General features: G+C 43.2%; 1 protein-coding gene across 2 annotated transcripts in view; it reads right to left on the bottom strand.

The window, feature by feature from the left end:
• The window catches only part of PARP16 (poly(ADP-ribose) polymerase family member 16), a 76,357-nt gene that overhangs the window by 40,161 nt on the left and 14,114 nt on the right, over positions 1 to 22,082 (bottom strand). For both annotated transcript variants that reach the window (XM_069222835.1, XM_069222836.1), the window contains exons 3-5: positions 18,972 to 19,109; positions 1,672 to 1,878; positions 109 to 280 (exon numbers count right to left, since the gene is read on the bottom strand). In XM_069222835.1, coding sequence (XP_069078936.1) covers positions 109 to 280; positions 1,672 to 1,878; positions 18,972 to 19,109 — 517 coding nt within the window. The remainder of the gene's footprint in view (positions 1 to 108; positions 281 to 1,671; positions 1,879 to 18,971; positions 19,110 to 22,082) is intronic.

A 22,082-nucleotide genomic window follows, 5' to 3' on the forward strand; every position in this document is an offset into this window, starting at 1 on the left:
AGTACCATGGATAAAATAAATGACTGCGCTTCTGTAAGGAAAACATCCATCACTTCCATTACACTTCACCAGTCGTACCCTGTAGAACAGTAACCTTAAAAAGCTTACCTTTTTTCTTCACCTGACACTTCACATCTGGATGGTCAATAATCTCGCATACAGCTACTGCACTAAGGACGGGTCCCAGAAGGCTGTGCTGCCAACCATGGCCATGGGGGCTGTAGAGCAGAGCCAAGCTCAAGTCGCTGGTAAGATAGGTTCCCTCTCCGAAGAGGGACGTCTGCAGAGGAACGGTGAGACAGAAACATGCAGATATATAGAACTGCTCATCAAAAAGTACTCTTCTTTACCACTTTAAACAGACATTCCTAAACCAACACGTCAATAAAATAAGCAACACTGTTTGGGCCCTATATTAGGTTGTACACATTCACCAATTTACTTGAAGATGGTTTAGCATAAATGAAAAGCAGTTTGGAAATATTATAAATCGGCTTCATGGCATTTGCTTACTTAAACACTACTAAGCATGTATTTGAATATTCATTCTTCAGATGAATGCATCGGGCTGCATTATTTTTTCCTTTTGTGAAATTAAAAAGGTACTAACAATAACTTTTCCAGCTGCAGTTTTGATTTCACTCAATAATTGTAGATAAAGATAAAAAATAATATCCATCATCACAAAACTGAAAATAAAAACTTTAAAAGCTATTAAGTATCATATAGATGAAAGTGTTGTATGCAATGCTTCAGTGTCCCTTTAGAAACAGTTCAGCAAGCAATCAGTGCCTGTGGGCCTCAGCTGCTTTAGGCTGATTCAATGATTCACCCACAATAAACACCCATCTTCCACCTTAAAAAATAGACAGTGTAAGTACTGCGAAAGCATCTGTGTATTTTCATTTCATTTCAATTAGATATAAAGGATTAAATCAAATCTGGCCAGATATCATTTCAATAAGGTCTCTTTGCATGATCAGCAGATTTAGGAGTAGGGGTGAAGACTTGCTTGTCATGCAGTTGAGACTATTTTTCAATACTTGGTTCTTTCTGTAACAGCAAAGATAGTTGAAACAAATCGCTCTCCACTGGGAAGCAGGCCTCTGTCCTGTCCAAACTGGACATCTTGAAAACTGTCTACCCTTCCTCCTGCCTAGGTGTTACTGGAAAAGGCTTGTGTGTTCAGAGGTGAACAGGGCAATGACAGAGTGCTCTCAGCTTTGTTAAATCTCCACTGGCTTCTTTTACAAGATGGACATAGCCTCCCGATTTTTTACTGCTCATCAAACAATAACATACTGAAAATAATCTTCTACACCGTGTGTACATGTACCCTTTGTGTATATGTACATGTACCTATTGTCTGTATCCGTTTGCACCTTGTACCTATGTCTGTCTTATTTGCTTGCTGTGTGCTATACATTTTTTTCTTCACTCTTCAGGCGCAAATGTGTGGCAGGCCGACTCTTTGTGTTCAACATGGCAATGCCCTTGCCTTACTAACAGCAATGTTTGAAAGTGAATCCAGAGGTTCAGCGATGACAAACCCAACAGAAGAACAATGGCAGAAGAACCAATAAGACAGCGTTTTGTTGGCAGGTCACACATGCTTGTGCTTACAATGCCTTGTAAAAAAACCATTTTTTTAACAGCCAAAAGGATAATCACCTTGTTCAGGTGGCAGTGCAGACCGCTGTGCAGGATGGAGTGGAAGTTCTCGAACCGACTACCGTGAAATGCATAGATAAGGTCGCTATCGCCTTTGGTCTCTTGGAACTTGGCATTCATCTGATCACTGTAGACTATTTCAAACAAGAAGTCTGGCGGAGGAACGGTAGTGTTTGAAAAGCCAGTCAGTTCTTGAATTTTCTCATACTATAAAAAAAAACGCGAACAACATTTTAATAAGGCAACTCAAAACTCAAGATACACATTTTATCCTAGCAGAAGTATGCTACTTAACTGATAGGGCGAACAATGTACCCTGAGTTGAAGTCCTACAAAAAACCCTTCCCAAAGGAGCATCAAACTTAATATTAGATTGTAATCCCAGATTCACCAGGGAAATGAAACCAGACTACATTATTATGATCTGTGCACATCAGGGTAACACATGGCCAATGCAGGCACAATGGTTGGCTAGCACAGGAGGTTCCCCTCCCACTAAATCCATGTTATTATCTCTTGAGCTACAGGACCAGAACTAGCCACGATTTCCTGCTCACTCTTGCTCTTGTATGCCCCCCTAGACTTTGCACTGTAGACACATGCAGCTTCACTAAGCACCTGACCGTGTTCAAACAGGTGGAGCGTCATTGACTACACATTGAATCATGAACCAAATTCAGGAAGATCTGCATAGAACAAACCACTGTATCTTAGGGTCAAAACGAAAAGTCACTCCCCAAGCAGCCAAGATCCACAAACTCAATTGTGTTAAAATTCACCAAACAATGGGGAGGTGGGTAAAATGCCTGCAAATACACTATTTTAATGCAAAGCTTGCCTTTCTAAGGGCTGAGAAGAACTAAACCACTCTTACTACCATTGCAAAACTAAAAAACATCCTTTTTAAATATTTTACTGCAGACCTGCTATAATCTTCTGAGTCATCTTGGAACTCGCTATCAACCTCCCTCCCCATCCTGCCCTCCTTACTTTAAATTTTCTTCCTTCTTTCTCTGCCCCACTGCATGACTGTTACGTACTCAAGATGTGGTGTGACAAACTGGTAGCTGCACACAAGTATGAGGCACTGCAGACAAGTGTGAGAGTAGACACAGTTGTGCATGCAATTGCAAGTTTGGTTTAACTTAGAAGTGATCTTGCTCATTAAGTTGTATTAATAGAACGAACAAGGAGAATAAAGTGCCCTGAAATTGACAGTCAATTATTTTGGTTTCTGCAAGAATCACGTTCCAGAGCTTGGCTGTCAGGCATAAGAAATTGCTTACAGCAGTGAAAGAGTTTCTGAAGAAGCCATTATTGAGTGTTGAATGTGGGATTAAGAGAACACTCCACAAGCAGATGGCTTTCAAGGGGCATTTTAGGTTGAGCATAACATGCAGAGCAGGCTGTCTAAAAGACCTACTCTGGGCTTAACAAGCACTTACAGTGGCTTCCAGTGTGCCCACTGCTTACCATTTGTTGGCTTTACTGTTGCTCATTTGCTTATTTCTTAGTGAACAGTCTTTTGTCCGTGGGGCATAGCTTCTTTACAATCGTGCTGATGGGCTGGCTTCTATCATTCCACTGCTCAGTTTTAGGGAATGCTTTCTGTTTTATTGGTTAAGCACTCCATGAGAGTACGTGTTTCCAGCTCTCTTCACTCCCCACAAATGCCCACTCTGTGTTTCTCTCTCTCTGCCACCTTGTGCTCATGTTGTTCTCGCCCTTATGTGCTTTTCTTCCGCTCCCTGTGCTGCTGCCACTTTTGTGTGCTTCTCGCTATCTCCTGTGCTTCTCCTAGCCCCCACTCTGTTGTCCTTTTTCGAGTGTGTGCTTCTCCCAGATTGCTCTCCCCTTCATGTGATAAGTTAGCCCTTCTCACCTCCCTGCATCTCTATTCTCTATTACCCTTCTACCCACAAGTTCCCTTTTGTACTAAAAAAAAAGATATCTTTATTATTTTATTTACCGATCCAAGGTGGTAGATGCCTCTTGGATAGGTAATTAAACAAGCATTGGCAAAACCAATATGTTTCCGCCTAAGCAAGATCTATTGGCTTTGTCAATGTTTTTTGACATGTTGTGTAGTAACGCGGGTTGCTGTGCAATGTGTAAAAAACAAACAAAAAAGAAAAACCATTCATGAAAGAAAGCAACAGATGTCTAAATTGAAGTGCCCCAAGGCAGTTTCAGATAGCGCAAACTGGACCTGAAAGTACTGGAGCTCTTTACATGAGCACCAGTTGCATTACCCAGTGACTCATTAATTTTAGGTTTATTTTTAAGGGAAGAGTTTTAGTGATTTGCTTAAAATCACAGGATATTGAGCCGACACCGTGACTTCAACCAGGTTCTGCAGTTTGAAAGTCAGCAGCTGTCGAAAAGAAAACATTCAGTTGTAGTGCTTACTAGCTTACCACTACGTTAATTCCACCAGGGCTGACAAAAGCCAAAACTCTATGTTTCAGGTAGTGGAGGTGAACTCTACCCACCTGAAATTTGGGCTGTGCAGAATCTGTGCATAAACCAGGCATGAAAGAAGTTATCACTAGCCAGTTCTTCAGCGGCAATTTTCTGGCCCCATAACTAGGTCTGAGCGGATTTTCAATTATGCTGGAGTAATTAGAGTAATTTTGGTGGTACTCTTTGACACAGAATTAGTGATAATAATGCAATTGGGTCTACTCATGTAGAGGAGAGTAATTTTGGTAAAAATCCTACCGTGAGAACACATTGGCATCCATTTTGGATTTGAGGGTGCATTTTGTGCTAAGACAATAGTGCTAAATGCCACGAGTAAGTTTGAGGGAAATCCTACCCCAAGTGCACATTTAGCGTTATGTTCTTTTGCATTTAATGCTATTTCTTAGTCCAGAATGCATCCTCACATTCATTTTCCAAAATGAGGGGGCATTTTTTCGCTAAGAAAGTAACATTAAATGCAGAATTACTCTTCTCGCACAATTTTGCATAATCTCACTGAGTTTTCGGGTAATTACGCGTGATTACATTACGTCCAGTTTTAAAAGTTATGCCCAGCCCTACCCATAACTCCACTGTTTGCCGTATATAAAGTTTGTGAAGATACCAATGAGTTGGCATACAGCCTGTTAAAGAGCCTGCACACTCAAGGCCCTATATCTTGCATACTTGTCACCAAGCACATCTCTAGCCTGTTATGGCCTAGACGGTGCATGCACCAACACAGCATTCCAGAACCAACCTCCTGGCAAACAGAAAGCAAGGAGGAATAATACATATCACAACTCTGCACATCAAGAACAGTGCAGCAAATACTTTAACCCAGTAACAGAAGGTTAACTAATGACTCCTCCTTTATATGTGCCTTTATATGTTGGTAACACATACATTTACTCTGGTGCAATGTCGTTGTATATGAAACCTGGATCCAGATGTCACTGTCTAGTGTGAGGTGCAACCAGCCCAACTGTCAAACTGACCCCAACAGGGAATCCACAAACAGGCAGCATCACAGAAATGGTTTAAGCAAGAAAATGCCCACATCCTAAAAGTGGCATTTTCAAACACACAATCTCAAAATCAACTTTACTAAAAGATGCATTTTTAAATTGTGAGCTCAGAGACCACAAACTCTGCATGTCCATCCGCTCCCAAAGGGAATCTACACTTTAATCAGATTTAAAAGGTAGCCCCCATGTTAACCTATGAGAGGGACAGGCCTTGCAACAGTGAAAAACGAATTTAGCAATATTTCACTGTCAGGACATATAAAACACATTACTATATGTCCTACCTTAACTATACATTGCACCCTGCCCTTGGGGCTACCTAGGACTTACCTTAGGGGTGGCTTACATGTAAGAAAAGGGAAGGTTTAGGCCTGGCAAGCGGGTACACTTGCCAAGTCGAATTTACAGTTAAACCTGCACACACAGACACTGCAGTTGCAGGTCTGAGACATGATTACAGAGCTACGCATGTGTGTGGCACAACCAGTGCTGCAGATCAAGTAGTAGCATTTGGTTTACAGGCCCTGGGCACCTCTAGTGCACTTTACTAGGGACTTACTAGTAAATCAAATATGCCAATCATTGATAAACCTATTACATACACATTTTGTAAAGGAGCACTTGCACTTTAGCACTGGGTAGTAGTGGTAAAGTGCTCAGAGTAACAAAAACAGCAAAGTCAGAGTCCAGCACACATCAACAACCTGGGAAACAGAGGCAAAACGTTGAGGGAGACCACGCCAAGAATGAAAAAGTTTAACAATGGTGCCTTTTCTTTTTCAAGCCTTCAAGTTGGATATTTAAAATTGCATACACCTGGATATTAAAATTAGTACAAGTTACACATATTAACATAACTGACAAGCATTTTTCACTGTATGACCCTGCTAGTCTTGAACCAGCACTATTACATTTTTGTGAGACATGGTTGAAAATGCAGAATATCAGCATGCCATAATTATGCGTTCAAGTACCAGGGGTACCAACTAAAAAGTGGATGGACTGGTACCAAGGGTTCAATAATGACACTGCATCTACCAATAGAACAAAACGTGACGCTGAACATAAAACAGCACTTCTCTTGAATTGCTTGGGGATGAGGTAGTCAGGAGTACAGCAGGCCAGGGAGAGAAACACAAAGTCTGCCAAAATTGCCATTTGGCATTGTGCGCCTGCTCCCTTTCTTCAAGAAATGCACACACAGGCCTCTAAGCTTAACCTTTGGGATGTTAAGAGGTGGAAAGGAGGAGAGGAAGAAAGGAAAGTGAATGAAAGAGAGAGGGAAAGAGGAAAGTGAATGAAAGAGAGAGGGGGAGGGAGACAGGAAAGAACAAAAGAGAGAGGGAGAGAGGAAAGTGAAGGAAAGTGGGAGAGGTAGAGGGAGAAATACAGTATGAACACACCTTTGCTGCTCTTCTACTGACTTCTGCATTGCCTGTGCATCAGCAGTGGGAGCAAGCCGAGAGATGTGGCAACTGACTTCATTTTCTCAACTACCTCAGAGGGTGCAGTTACTGTCCTAAAACCAGCTGTGGCTGATCCATACTTGTTCATGCATGGATCTACCCCTCTGCCCTACCGCTCAACCCCAACCCCACTACTACCTTCCAAAATAGCTCTCACACAGGTGGTACAGCCTTCTTTCTGCGTTCATCTACAGACAGTCCGTCCTGAAGTCTCAAAGTTCCAGGACTTGTTCACAGTAAACAGATCTTTATGGCCCAAGAGTTCACAGAAATTCAATTGTGCTAAATACAAGCTAGCACCAAAAAGTCTTAAATGTTCAATCCCCAAACCTTCAACAGCTCAACAAAACACATTCACCAAATTTCCCCTTGCATGACGGACAGAAACTTTTTTCTACAGGGAGCTTCACCTGGACATGCAAATCAAACAATTACCTGCACATTTTAAAGAAGGTTATTCTAAAAATATGAAGTTGATGAACACGTCATTCCCGATAGGAGAACTGTGTTGGAAATCTGTATCAACATTCAGATACATTAACATATTTAACTGCGGCTAAGACTCTTAGAGAAACCAAAAGCATCATACCAGAACACTGCAGACTAATTACAGACCAGGTGAGATGCTGAAAGGAAACACGAGATGCAGCAGCGAATTACTAAGCTCTATGCCTGTGCTGTTGCTGTGGGTGGCACAATTTGCTGCATCAAATTTGATCTGAGTGCAGGAAAAAGTGGAAGGATGCGTTAACTATAAGAGCTACACCTACACTGTAGTCTATTAAATAAACAGCATTGATAAAATTGGGTGCAAACATTAGAATAATAAAAACTAATAATATGCTTCCAATACATTCAATAAATGTTTCACCGTTCTATGCTTTGCAATGGAAGAGCTCATTTGCAATACAAGGATATGTGAAGGATCCAACTACTTTCTGCCAAGCAGTATATTCTTTGAAACAGACACTAAAATAGTTTTTCTGTAGTGGCGCTGCATCCCTACACCAAAGTGCCTATGCCTAGGAACACACCAGAACAGTGCTATACTTCTTGAAATGCGAAAGAGATGCATAAGCGATCAATAACTCTCCGACTACACGACTACAAAACCAAAATCTCCACATGTACAACTTACTCATTAAGACATTATCATACAACCTAGGAGCAAGAGACAAGAACTCAATAGCCAAACAAGCAAAGTTACTAGGAGACCATACAAATAGACTGTGTGCCATACAAATGCCACTGATATTTTACCTACTGGCTGAATTTTTAGGCAGACATTTTCAGTGGTAATGAAAGCTACGTTCCTCTGTTAATGAGTGTACAAAACACCAGGAATTCAGAAAGATGAACCAAATCCTGCTGCCCCTCGTAAGCAAGCCAATAGGAAGTCTTACTGAAAAGATTACACACTTAAGGCCTGAATTAGAACTCGGCAACAGGTTACTCTATCACAACTGTGAAAGATATCCCGAATGCCAAAATCTAAATCCTATAGGACATAATGGGATTTAGATGCGACAGAGTAACCCCGAGTTCCAAATCAGTCCCTTAGTCAGGATTTCTGCAGGAGAGTGCACAATAATAATCATAAGTGAGACAGACCAATTTAGTTCTGCAAAACTTTGACATGAGGCCATAAAATCCACTCCTCTGTTATCCTAACTCCTCTCACTCGGTAGACTGGTACGATGATGAGCAGAATGGCAGCATTTTGAGTAAATGACAAATTACTGTAGTTGTCATTCTAAATATCTTTTTATTTATCCGGTTATGATTCCTAAGGGTTACTCATAACAGACATATGCACTCAAATTTCTCGGTGCAATCATAACCTGAAACCGTACTAACGACAGCTGCAAAAGCCAATGCAAGAGTAAGAAAGTTTTTAATAGTTTTCTGACGATGAGTGATGATTCCGAATGAATGGATAAGGGAGTTCCATTTCTTTGCAGCCACAATTGAGAAGGCACAGTCACCAAAGGTGACATTTCTAGTTCTAGGGATCATAAGAAGAAACTGATCATTATCACCTTAGGTTGTGCGTGGTTTTATACTAACAGAATGTACATGCAAAGAAATATAGGAAGAGTTGAAATACATCTCCAACTATGAGCATGGCCTTAAAAACAATTCTTTGGTGCACCGGAAGGCAATATAACTGTTTCATGAAAGGTGAAACATGTTGGTGTTTTGAATCCTTGCAAACCAAACAAGCTTCTGTGTTCTGAGCAAGATGAAGTTGTTTCAGAAATTTGTTTAGATGCTTAGAGTGGAACTGAACAAGTGCATTAATCACAGGAACAGGAAATCTATTATCTATGAATGGCAGAATGTTTTGTATGGTTTTAGATGGTAAAAAGCAGATGCTTGAGATCTTAGAAGCAAAAGTACCAGAAGACAAGTTGGCATAAAGATAGACTTTCAGACCGTGGTTGCGACAAAAGGGCAGGGTTCTTTACTGAAGGGCAGGTCAGAGAAAGAATCCACAGTGCCTACATCCCAGGAATAATCAACAGCTCAGCCTTCACTGAATTTAATTTCAAGTAGTTCTGCAATATCCACCAGCATACAAGACACAGACTCCGTATAGGAAAAACATATTAGATTGGTCCTTCAACAACCAAAAGATCAACTGGGTGTCATTGTGCACATATAGAATTGTGCTCCCCACCTAGGTCAACAGCAGGGCCAGAGGGTGCATGTAGATATTGAATACAAGGGGAGAAAGTATGGAGCATTGGGGGACACTACTGTTGAGAGCTTTGAGCTCTGACTTGTGCAGTGGGAGTGCTGCTATTTGACCACGCCCTTTTAGATAAAAGGTTGTCATATTAAAATTAGCGTATCCTCCATCCCTTCCACAGAGAGCTTGGGTGCACAGGTCATATATCTATTTAGCCAGCATCTGGTCAAAAAACAGACTATCAAACGTAGGTGAAAAATTCTGCAAACAGTCCAAAGAAGGTAACTCAAGATTCTCAGGACAGTTGCACATGATAAATATCTTCAGTCCAACTAACACTGGAAGCACGAATATGGAAAAGGAATCAGTGGTGCATATAAAAGTGGGAACATACATGTACTTCTGCTATACAGACTTGGAGGAGATGTCTATGCATTAATCTATCTAAAAATATAACACCAGGATATAATCATCTCAGCACAAAACACTTAAACATATTGGATTCGTAGAGACGTTTTTCTGAGTACAATTTCTTATCTCCTTGTATAAAAACATGTTGAGCTTTCAGCCAAGTCCTACTCATTGAAGTGGTCAATCCTGTATCCCATTTTTAAGAAAGAGGAGCTAGGTGATGTTAGTAATTACTTGTTAATTGCAGCACTACATGCTGAGGCTACAATCTTCACCAGCACATACAAATGTGGGATTTTCCCTGTGGCTCAAGCTGGATTTAGAGCGTGCAGCTAACATGGATGATATCTTAGTAACATTAATGATAGCACACAATCAGTGATGTTCAAAGGGGGCTTTCCACATGGCAGAATCCAATTTACGTCTGCAGTTTGGGGGGTATTTACTGTTATTAATTAAATTTACTACTGCAATTCTATACCAACACATGGCCATGTGCGTCTTTAGGAAGAGGTAACTGTCCCTGAAACTAAAACAACAAGTGTTTGAAAAGGCACATGTTCTCAGACACTGCTATTCAACGGTTTTACAGAAAGCTTGAAAGTCAAACTGAAGAATGTGTGGTACAACAGTGGATGGCTACACATAAACAATGATAAAGAGGACACTATTCTATTTGAGCAAACACTGATAGGACTACAACAGATATTAAACTGCTTAAGGTATAAAACTATCTAATTTCAAAAATATCAAATAGCAAGGAAATTATATTTGGGAGGAGAAAAACACATTTAGATGTTTTTGAGGGGCATAAATCAGCTGTCACTTAAGTATAATATGATTTGAAAGGATCAATATATTTTATCTTTAAAATGGAACACATTAACAGGTTGAACGGAGGATGTTAGTAGGATGTTTCACAAATTCTAATGTAGATATATTGTGTAGCATGAACATAATGTCCTAATTATAGTTTACAAAAATAATGCCCTAATGGGTCTGGATTTTCTAATATTAACTCCCCCAACGAGAAAGTTTTGTGAACAATACTTAGGGATGGATTTTTATGCTAAATTATATTCTGTCAACAATATAACAATATTATGGTATTACATCAGTAGGCAACACCCTTTGCCTCAACTGCTACATTAAATAGTTATCTGATCACATGTTGTTTACACTGTTAAAAGTGATGGCTGCAAAGGTGAAGTCAATGCTCTGAAATGCAATTAGAGTGTTTTGTGGAAAGTTTAATCTTTCATATAGAATGGTGTGTAACCTATAAGACTATGTTTTAGGACTCTGTAAGACAATGCCACAAAGACTTCAAGTTAGAATCTGATTTAACAGAAGATCTTTGTGGGCTTATTGTACATAATATTTTTCAGGATTACAAGTTTTAGCAATCAATCATTCAATCAAGAAGTACTGTTATAGCGCGCCTTGTCACTCGAGTGGGTATCCAGGCGCTTGCTGCGCTGGTGTTAGTTGAAAAGCAAGGTCTTGAGTCCCTTCCTGAAGTTGGCCAGTAACGGTACGGAGGTGGTGAGGGAAGGCAGGGTGTTCCAGGCTTTGGCGTGAGGTGGGAGAAGGAGCATCTTGCCGAACAGCATTGACGAATGCGTGGGGATTCGAGCGAGTGTGTTGTGTGTAGAGCGAAAGTTCCTGGAAGGTCCATGGAAGTGCAGGCAGTGGTTAAGGTAGATGGGACCCTGGTCATGGAGGACTTTGTAGGCATAGGTTAGGAGTTTGAAATGGCATCGTTTCTGGATAAGTAGCCTTTAAAGGTCCTTCAGGTGCTGGGTGATGTGAGTTCTCTTGGTAAGTTGAGGATCAAACTTGCGGCTGCATTCTGGATCGCCTGGAGTCTCTGCATGAGTTTGGAGGTGGTGCCTGCATTGCCGTGGTCCAGTCACCTAGTAATGAGGGCCTGAGTCACTGTCTTTCTGGTGCAGATGGGGGGGCCATTTGAAGACTTTGCGGAGCATGCGGAGTGTGTGGAAACAGACTGAGAAGACAGAGTTGACCTGATGTCTCATGGAGAGCTAACTGTTGAGGACGATGCTGAGATTGAGTGTGTGGTTCTTTAGCGTGGGGGTGGGTCAGAGGTCAGATGGCCACCAGAACATGTATCTGCGGAGTATCAGAACTTCTGTCTTATTGGTGTTGATCTTCAGGCAGTTGTCCCTCATCCAGGAGGATACGTTTTTCATGCAGCTGTGGAGTCGGTCTTGAGTAGGGTTTGCTGAGAGATAGAGGATGAGCCGAGTGTTGTCAGTGTAGGAGATGCTGATGTTGTGTGATCTTACTATGTCCACATGAGGTGTGATGTAGATGTTGAAAAGGGTTGGGCTGAGGAATGAACCTTGGGGGATATCGCAGATAGTATGCTTGGCTTGCAAGGTGAAGGAGAGGAGGCAGATTCTCTGAGTGTGTTGTGTGTCATCCATCTGAGGGCATTGCCTGTGATCCTTATATGGTGTAGTCTATCAATGAGTGTATGGTGCGAGACGGTGTTGAAAGCTGCAGAGAGTTAAAGCAGGATCAGGGCGGCAGATTCTCCTGTGTTGAGTAGGCTGTGGTTGTCTTGGTGCTATTGTTGATTCTGTGTCCAGTAGGTTGTTTCTCTCCAGCTGATCAGTGAGTTAGAGGTTGATGGCCTTTTCCAGAACTGTGGTGGGAAAAGGGAGCAGAAAGTTCCGGAGCTCGTTGGGGTCTGCAGAGGGTTTCTTGAGGAGAAGTCTGACCTTTGATTGTTTCCAGGCTTCGGTAAAGGTGGCTGTGGCTAGTGAGGCGCTGAGGATGGTGGTGTGTTGGTGGCTGATCTTGCTTCTTCCAAGGTTGAAAAGTCAGTGGGGGCAGGGGTCGGAGGGTGCCCTGGGGTGGTTGGAGTTCATGGGTGAGGTTGTGTTCGGTGTGCTGAGTTGCTCCCAGGTGGTGACCGGGTGGACGGCAGTGGTGGTGGTCGATGGGATGTTGAGGTCAGAGGGTTTAGTGATCGACGTTTCTATAAATGGTTTCAATTTGGTTGTGGAAGTGGTAGGCTAGAGCGTCACAGAGTTCTTGTGAGGAGGGGATGGAGTTTTCGGTGGCCGATGGGCAAATAAACTCTATGACAATGGTGAAGAGTTTCTTGGTTTGGTTGAAGCTGGTTCAGATGCAGCGGGTTAGGGCTTCCTTTTTTGTGATTTTGATTAGGTGGTGGTAGTTGTTGAGGGTAGATGTGAAGGTGTCTCATCGGTTTCCTGCTTTTGGCTGCACTGAGTTCCGGACTGTACCAGCTGGCTTGTTTAGCAGGTCTGTGGGGTTTGGTTGGAGCAACTCGGTCAGCAGCATTTGTAATCCAGTTGTTGAAGTTCTGTACTGCCTGATCCAGGTTGGTGGCGACTTAGGACTGTGTCATACGGAGGGCGTCAGCCCATTGTTGCTGGTTGACCTTGGTCCAGCTACAAAAGGGGGCGCTGTGCTGGTGGTGCAGGGGTGAGGGGGAACCAGCGAGAGTTAAGTGAACAATGGAGTGGTCCGACCAGGTGAGTTTCAAGGTCTAGCTGTATCTTATATTGTTGGTGGACGTGAACATGGGGTCCAGTGTGTGTCCAGCTTTGTGCGTGGGGTCTGTGAGCGGCTGCTTGAGGCCGATGTTGTTACTCTTTCCAGGAGATCGATGAAGCTGGGGTCGGAGGAGTCATCCAGGTGAAAATTGAGGTCTCCCAGGAAGATGTAGTGCTCGGATTCGATGGCGAGCAGGGAGATGAATTCTGTGATAGCGTTGCCGAGCCCAGTGCGCGGTCCCGGTGGCCTGTATGCAATGGCGCCTTTGATGGTGGTGCGGACGAAGTTCAAGTGCTCCATAATCGGTGCACTTTAGTTGTTGGTGATGGTGCAGTTGATTGATTCCTTGTGTATGACTGCAATACCGCCCCCATGCCTGTTGGCGTGGTCGCTGTGTTTCATTTTGTATCTGGTGGGTGTTGCAGTGGCGATGTCGGGGGCTGATGCGAGGTATCTGTGATGAAGGTTATATTGGGGGCGAAGGTGGAGATGGTTTCCTAGAGTTCGTTGTGTGTTTGCAGAGCAATCTGACATTGAGAAGGAGTCATCTTAGTTGTGTTGGGGGGCAGTGGTCTCGGTCGGTGGGAACGGCCAGCATTGCTAACTGTGATAGCGGTTGGTCCTGGGAGGAGTAGTGACAGTGTGTGTAGGTGAATGTTCAAGCTGTGAAGTGTGGTGATACAAGGTAGCAGTTCTTTTTGCGTCTGGGGTCTAGGGCACGGAGCTCTGTGGAGGAGTATCTGTAGGAGCGCAACGGGCCATGGTTCCGAGCGCTAGGTGCAGCCCAGGGGTGGACGGGCAGAGACGGGCTTGCTTTGGGCATGCAGTGGCCTCCAGTAGTTGTCCTGGGAAGAGGGAGTGGCTAACAGGGAGGCGGGAAGACAGAAAAAACAGCTGGAAAAGTGGAGGCCAAGCAATCAGCGATGACTAAGCAGAGTCAATTCCTGAACCACCTACACCATACAATAATGCCAGAAACTGAAAACAGAAACAGAAATAAACTATAAACGACAAATGCCAATGGCAAAACAAAAGCATTTAGCAGTAATCAGTATTGGGTGCGAGATATGCTTAGTGGAGCCAAAATCCCAGAAGCAGTGGAGTGGGCGGACTGCGAGGACTGAACCGGCGGCCTCGAAGGTTGAGAGCTATAGGTAGCAGTGGCAGCAGGTGGAGTGGTGGGAAGACTAGGGTCAACGGCTACTTACTGGAGGTCACAGAGCAGCCTACATTAGTAGTCCTGGGAGGTAGGAGTGGCTGACAGGGAGGCAGGAGGGAAACGGGCAGGAGCACAAAAAACAGTGGGAAAAGTGGAGGTCAAACAACTAGCGCCGACTAAGCTGAGTCAATTCCTAAACTATCTACACCAGACAATAATGCCAGAAACAGAAATAAACTATAAAAAATAAATGCCAGTGACAAAGCAAAAGCTGATAACAGTAATCAGTATTGGGTGCAAGATACACTTACTGGAGCCAAATTCCCAGAAACCATGAAGAGGGCGGACTGTGAGGACTGAACCGGCAGCTTTGATGGCTGACAGCTAGGTAGCAGGCTTGAAGTGCTGGGCAGTGGGGGGGAGTGGCGCGAAGAATAGGGTCAACAGCTACTCACTGAAGGTCACGCAATGGCCTCCATTAGTAGCCCTGGGAGGTGGGAGGGACTGACAGGGCGCTGGAAGGGCAGCGGACGGGAGCACAAAAAAACAGCATGAAAACTGGAGGTCCAAAAACTAGCCCTGACTAAGTGGAGTCAATTCCTAAACTATCTACACCAGACAATAATACCAGAAACAGAAAACAGAAACAGAAATAAACTATAAATGACAAATGCCAGTGACAAAACAAAAGCAGATAACAGTAATCAGTATTGGGTGCAAGATACGCTTATTGGTGCCAACTACCAGAAGCCGTGAAGTGTGCGGACCGCAGGGCCTGAACCGGCAGCCTCAAGGGCTGAGAGCTAGGCAGCAGCCTTGAGGTGCTGGGCAGTGTAAGCACAGGAGGGGCGCAAATAATCGGCAATGAATGTTTGAGTAGGCGAACACAGGAGATGAACTGGCCCAGAAGGGCTCCAGCACTCACAATGTCCTGGCGTTCTTTACTGTTTGGCTTATCATGGCCCCTGTATACTGACCTTTAGGACACCAGACGGTGGTCTCCAACCATTATTGGATACTACTTTTTTTTAACCACACAAACAGACTGTTGGCGATTTACTCTGTTGCACTTACATGCAATTCAATGTACTGGATCTACGTGTGGTGCCCAGCTATATGGTATACTGTTTCCAACATTACTGTACAGCCATGAAAAATCATTGTGACGGAACATGTGTTGGCTGCCTATTCTTACTGGACTATGAACTGTGAAATGTATGAAGTGTGAAAAGTAAATTAAAACTACTCAAGACTTAAATGAGTCCTTTATAAGCGGATTGGGCTACTTTTGAGTGCCACTGATGTGCGGGACCAGACCGAGCTCTGTGTCCTAACTTGTTCACTGTAGGTGGCAGGGTGTCCTACCAGGTTAAGCACCAGTCTTATTGCAGACTTTATCTCACCATTACATTTGCCTCACTGATTGGTGACAGGTTGGATGTGTAGACACCGTGCAATTGCCGCCTTTCTTCTTTATTGCAACACAGGAGAGATGGTAAACAGATCTCCCATGCTTGCCAATCCATGGATTTCATATTTAAACAAGCATTAACAGTGCTTGATGTTGGTGCAAGGTGATGCCAGAAAAATATGAGATTTGTAGTATTCAAAATCATGTTACTGCTGTTTTGAACAGTTTAAGTAGTATATACTTATATTGCAGAACTAAAATTGTAAAACAAGTCCTATCAACATGATATTACTTAATAGGTCAGTCACATTTCTTTGTCAGCCCTGCTTTACCTAGGATGAGAAGCAGGAATGTGGTATCTCAGGTTTTAAAAAGTCCCAAAGACAGAAATGCTCTAGTTTGTGATGAGGTGGCATGAAATACAAAATAGCACTGACTTGTCTGAAAAACTGTGACTACATATACCACAGAGCTTGTCTTGAGGTTAATGCTTTTTACATTTGCAATCTCTGCCCATACTTTTGGCCTTTTTACATAACGGACACAGAGTATTTTCTACACAAATTAACTTTTACGTTTTGCTCCAAAGTCAGTACAGATCTTACCATGCTTACCATACCATATGTGTTAGAGATGGGGTCTCTGGCTGGCAGTCAGGTTACCCTCTGTCCAAGCAAGGACCCTCACTCTAGTCAGGGTAAAAGAGAATCACGCTCAGTTAACCCCCGCTCACCCCCTTGGTAGCTTGGCACGAGCTGGCAGGCTTAACTTCAGAAGCAAGGTGTAAATTGTCTGTACCAACGCACACAGTAACTCAGTGAAAACACTACAAAATAGCACAACACAGGTTCAGAAAAATAGATAATATTTATCTAAACAAAACAAGACCAAAACGACAAAAATCCAACATACACAAGTCAAGGTATGGTATGAATTTTAAAAAGAATAAGTCTTAATCCTTAGAAAACAGTGAGAATGCAGTTAGCGCACAAAAGTACCTGGTTAGCGTAAAAAATAAAGTTGCACGGGCGAGTGTGCATCAAAAAAGGCCAGCAATGCGTTGATTTCTCACTCGCAAGTGAGACCATGCGTCGTTCCTCCTCCAGTTGGGTTGGCATGCATCATTTCTTCACTCCCGCAAGAGAGTGATGCGTCAAGCCAGACGGGCACCTTGGGTCCGGGCAGGCTTTGCGTTGATTTTCCACACCCAGTGATGTTGCGTTGAAATCCGGTCACGCGGTGTCACCCGTGCTGCGTGGGGGCTTGCGTCATTAACAGCAGCCGCTGCAGGTGTGGTGCGTGTTTTCTCCAGCTGTGTTGCATCGATATCCCAGTCGCAATGCAGGTGGAGCATCGATTTTAGCCACGAGGCTGGCGGCGTGTCATTTTTCAGCCGCAAAGTTTCCCTGCACATCGGTCTTTGCGTCGATTTCTGTCCTTTTCCACCAGCTGCACCTTTCAAGGGGGCAGAGACAGGTTAGGGCACCACTTGGCAGGCAGGACTCTCAGCAGAAAGCCCAAGTACGGGCAGAGAGAAGTCTTTGTTGTCCCTGAGACTTCAACAACAGGAGGCAAGCTCAGTTTCAAGCCTTGGAGAAAGTCACACAAAAGTCAGTCTTTGTCCTCTCTCTGATAGAAGCAGCTACTGCAGGCCAACCCAGCAAAGCACAGTCACAGGCAAAGGGGCAGTACTCCTCCTCCAGCTTCTCCTTGGCTGAAGTTCTTCTTGGTTCCAGAAGTAATCTGATTTTCGGGGTTTTTGGGTGCTCTTCTTGTACCCCTTTCTGCCTTTAAAGTAGGCCTACTTCAAAGAGAAGTCTCTGTTGTGTTCAAGATCCTTCCTTGACACACACCATGGGGTTGGAGACTGCATTGTGTGAGGGCAGGCACATCCCTTTCAGGTGACCACTCCTTCTCTCGCCTCAGCACAGATGGCCCATCGGGATATGCAGGCTACACCCCAGCTCCCTTTGTGTCACTGTTTAGAGGAGAGGTGCAAACAGCCCAACTGTCAAACTGATCCAGACAGGGAATCCACAAGCAGAGTCACAGAATGGTTTAAGCAAGAAAATGCCGACTCTCTAAAAGTGGCATTTTCAAACACACAATCTAAAAACCAACTTCACTAAAAGATGTATTTTTAAATTGTGAATTCAGAGACCCCAAACTCCACATGTCTATCTGCTCCCAAAGGGAATCTGTGCTTTATCATATTTGAAGGTAGCCCCCATGTTAACCTATGAGAAAGATAGGCCTTGCAACAGTGAAAATCGAATTTGGCAGTATTTCACTGTCGGGACATGTAAAACACAAAAGTACATGTCCCACCTTTAACATACACTGCACCCTGTCCAAGGGGCTACCAGGGCCTTACTAGTAAATCAAATATGCCAATCATGGATAAGCCAACGTACACATATAATTTAGACAGCGAACACTTACACTTTAGCACTGGACAGCAGTGGTAAAGTGTCCAGAGCACACAAAACAGCAAAAAAACAGCCTACAGAAACAACCTGGGAAGTAGAAGCAAAATGTTAGGGGAGACCATGCCAATGATGCAAAGTCTAACAATATGGGTTTATTGGTATTGAAATACCAATAACCTCCACTGAATGATTCCTTTGCCTGCCTAACGTTTGGGAGGCAATGAAGGCTAGAGAGGGAGGGAGTATGGTATCTCAGTCTGGCATCAAAAGAATTACATCACGATTACCCTGCTACACTACAAGCCATGAGCAGCACAAAAGTGTGTAATAACAGAGATGAAAAGGAGGTTTAGGAGGAACTGCTCTAAGAAAGTGCCAAGTACCACCTGGAATGGAGCATGGAATTTAGGAGGGGGAGACTAGGAGGGGTCAAATTTATATGTTTGATACTCAAGCGCAATATGGTTGAGCAAACGTTTTTTAACAGTAAAGCATTTCAAACTTTAATTGCAAACAGGTTGCTACTGATCAGGGAAGATGTACTGAAATTTGTACCCACAAATCTACAGAAATGTTTGGAAAATCTCTGTTTAATTCTCTTAAAAAATACCAAACAAAATTCTGAAACAAACATGGAGATGCTTGAACAACACTCAAACTACATTAGAGCACACATTAACCAATCTCACCTCATTTTTCTTTGCTGTGCTAACTGTTAGCAACTTTGATGACAAAATCCAATCCAGCAGGTTGCGAAGGCGCTTGTATTCTGAAGCAGAGGACTGGAGGAGCTCTTTCAAGTTTGGTAAAACATTAGTGTCAGCAAGCTAAAAAAAAAAAATAGACAAAGGATTTTTGAAACACATTCTTGGAGATAAAAGCAAAATCAAAATGAGCTAGTGCACTTGCATACGCAGTGCCTTCACAAACAAAACTGCCTCAAAGTGCTGATTTGTAACGTAGACATCTTCCATGCTAGCTCTTATTGTGTTATCTGGTGAACTGGCCTCACTTCCGAAAGAAGGAATAGAAAGAGATAGGCTGAACTGTCAGGACAGACAGTTATATGGTTTTGGATGTATAGTATGAATCATTGATTCCCTCTGAGCATGTCATGCCATAGAACAGAAAGAAACCTTCCACTGTAATACTAGGTATTGGGTCAACATGTAAGATATAATAGATCAGGAAAGATGAGTTAAGGCATTGGCATAAATACTTTAATCTATCAGATAATTATAAATATTGCCATTTATCCCCTTTGGTGCGGAGGGCGGATCCTGGAATCCCCTGGTTGTCTATTTTTTTTAATGCCTTAGGTTGGTAGGTTTCCACGGGTGGCGGCCGAACATGGCCCCAAATCCTGCAGCTACCCCTATTGCTGACTTCTCTACATAGTACCTTAGGGCCTTTTGTGTCAAGGTCCCTTGACCCACCGATGCAAGTGAGGTACTATCATTAACAGGACACTTGGGGAAATGCTGTGTGGCAGGAACTTTGTGGCTCCCTCATATTCCAGAAAATTGCCCTACAGGAATGTAAGGAAAAAGGTCGTTTTTCTCAACGTTTGACATTTGAAGGGAATTGTGGTTAAGAAAATGGTATGGTATACATGCAAAGTACACCACCCTGGACTCCCCTGGATGTCTAGTTTTCAGAACTGTCTGGGCCCGATAAGTTTTTCCAGGTGGCAGCTTACCCAAGCCCAAAAAGTGCAGCGGTTCACCGTTTCAAATGGGATAATACCAGGAGTTAGCCAAGCTCTTCTGGCTCATTTGTAAAAACAACACCCCAAATGATGAGGTGTCCTCTTGCTTGCCATTGGGATTGGGGGGGGGTGAGTAAGACCGTTTCCCCATTTTTATAGCAGTTGAAGCATGGCCATGCTGGGTAGCCCCGACTCCTACAAATAAAACAAAATAATCCCTCATGTCTAGTTGGCTTTCTGCCCCACCTAGAGGACACATGCCTTCTGTGAATCCCATGATGTTTTGTTACCCGCAATGGCCTACAAACTTCAAACTTTGCCTGAAATCACTTGTTTTCCCTACATCTCTGTGATGGCAACTTCTGGAATCCGCAGGAATCCACAAAATTCCTACCACCCAGCATTTCCGCACTTGTGCTGATAAAAATGCTGTCCCATTTGTGTGGCTGGGCCTAGTGCCAACGACAAACAGATGAAAACGAGGTCAATAGGAGAACCTATAGATTTTCTCGATCACCCATGTGTTTCACACTGGTTTCCACCACAAACCTGGAGTAGGATGAGTGTGCACAAAAAATAGGGAAAATGGGCTACCTCTTTGAAAAACTGTGGCTAAAAAAATTTGTTTTTTTAATTCAGTCCTGCATGTTCCTGAAAGCTGGGAAGATGGTGACTTTAGGACAGCAAACAGTTTGTTTATGCCATTTTTATGAAAAAACAAACACTTTTATCCGGAGCACTTTTTTCCTATTTTTCATTAAAAAGCTCAAAACTATTTTTATGTGAACGTAACGCAAAAAACACATATGAAGACTCCCGAAGATTCACAGCTCAATTGCTCTTATTTTGACCCGATATCCACTATGTTAGGCTTGGCAGGATACCATCTGAGAAGGTAAAAGTTTCTTTAATGCAAGGAAATACTGGTAACTGGTTGAATAAATGTCACAGTTATTCCAAGGCTAATTTGCCACAGTGACCAATTATGCCAAGAAAAACATCACAATACTACCGGCCAGCTTTTTTAAATACCACCTTCTTCTACTTCAGTTCAACACCAAAGTAATATCTGTCCACGTTATACTCACCTCCCTTCTTTATGCTAACAGATTAAACTGTATCGCTCCATTAAATAAAAGGCAATGAATATCTTGCTCACTCAGTGATCTATATATTTCTGAATTTTTGCATGTACTTCATGAACTAAAGGACAACCTTCCAAGGTAGTTTCAATGAACAATGCACTTTTGTTGCCCACTCAAGCAAGGCCTATGCTAAAGAAACCTTTGAAAGAAAAATATGTAACACCAGAGCCAACTGCATTGATTTTTATATGGTGCAAAAATGTTCACAAGATTCAGTGAGGAACACGGGTAATACATAGGTATCAGTAAATAAGCTTATTTATTGGTTAGCCAACTATAAGCAGGGGCAAGACTGCTGCCAGAGCTCAGAAATGTTGAGGCAAAAACGGTCAGTGAGGCGCAGGTTATTGCAGTAGTCTTTGCAGAATATTATGAGGCACTAAATAAAGCAAGCATGCCCCATCCATGTGAAATTCACCATTCAGTTGTGCGAGCCCTGATAGTGCGCAGGCTCACTGCCAAGGAGTGAATGGGCCTTGACGTTCCAATTAAGGATGGAGAGCTGCAGCTGACCCTGCAATGTATGCCAGCAGGGAAAGTTCTTAGTCCCAATGGTTTCCCGGCTGAGCTCTTTAAAAAAATGGCTAGCGCTGTGGCTCCATTGCTGCTTGACAACTTTCAAAAGGCCCTTCACTCCAAGTCATTCTCCATGCAAATTAGCGGAGCCACTACGGTGGTCCTCCCTAAAGCCAACAAGCCTCCTGCAGATGTGCATTCTACAGATTTCTTTGATTACCATAGAGGCCCAGGTGCTGGTGAAGGTGATGGCCAATCGACTGGCCAAAGTCATACAATCCTTGACATCCAGAGACCAAAATGACTTTATGCCAGCTAGGGGTACTAGACATATTAAAAGGCTGCATAATATGTTAGCACGGGCGTATGAGGGCTCTAAACCTACATATATAGCTCAACTTGACTTTGAAAAGACCTTCAACTCTGTCATA

This window comes from Pleurodeles waltl, chromosome 3_1 (assembly GCF_031143425.1).
Source record: "Pleurodeles waltl isolate 20211129_DDA chromosome 3_1, aPleWal1.hap1.20221129, whole genome shotgun sequence".
Taxonomy (NCBI): domain Eukaryota; kingdom Metazoa; phylum Chordata; class Amphibia; order Caudata; family Salamandridae; genus Pleurodeles; species Pleurodeles waltl.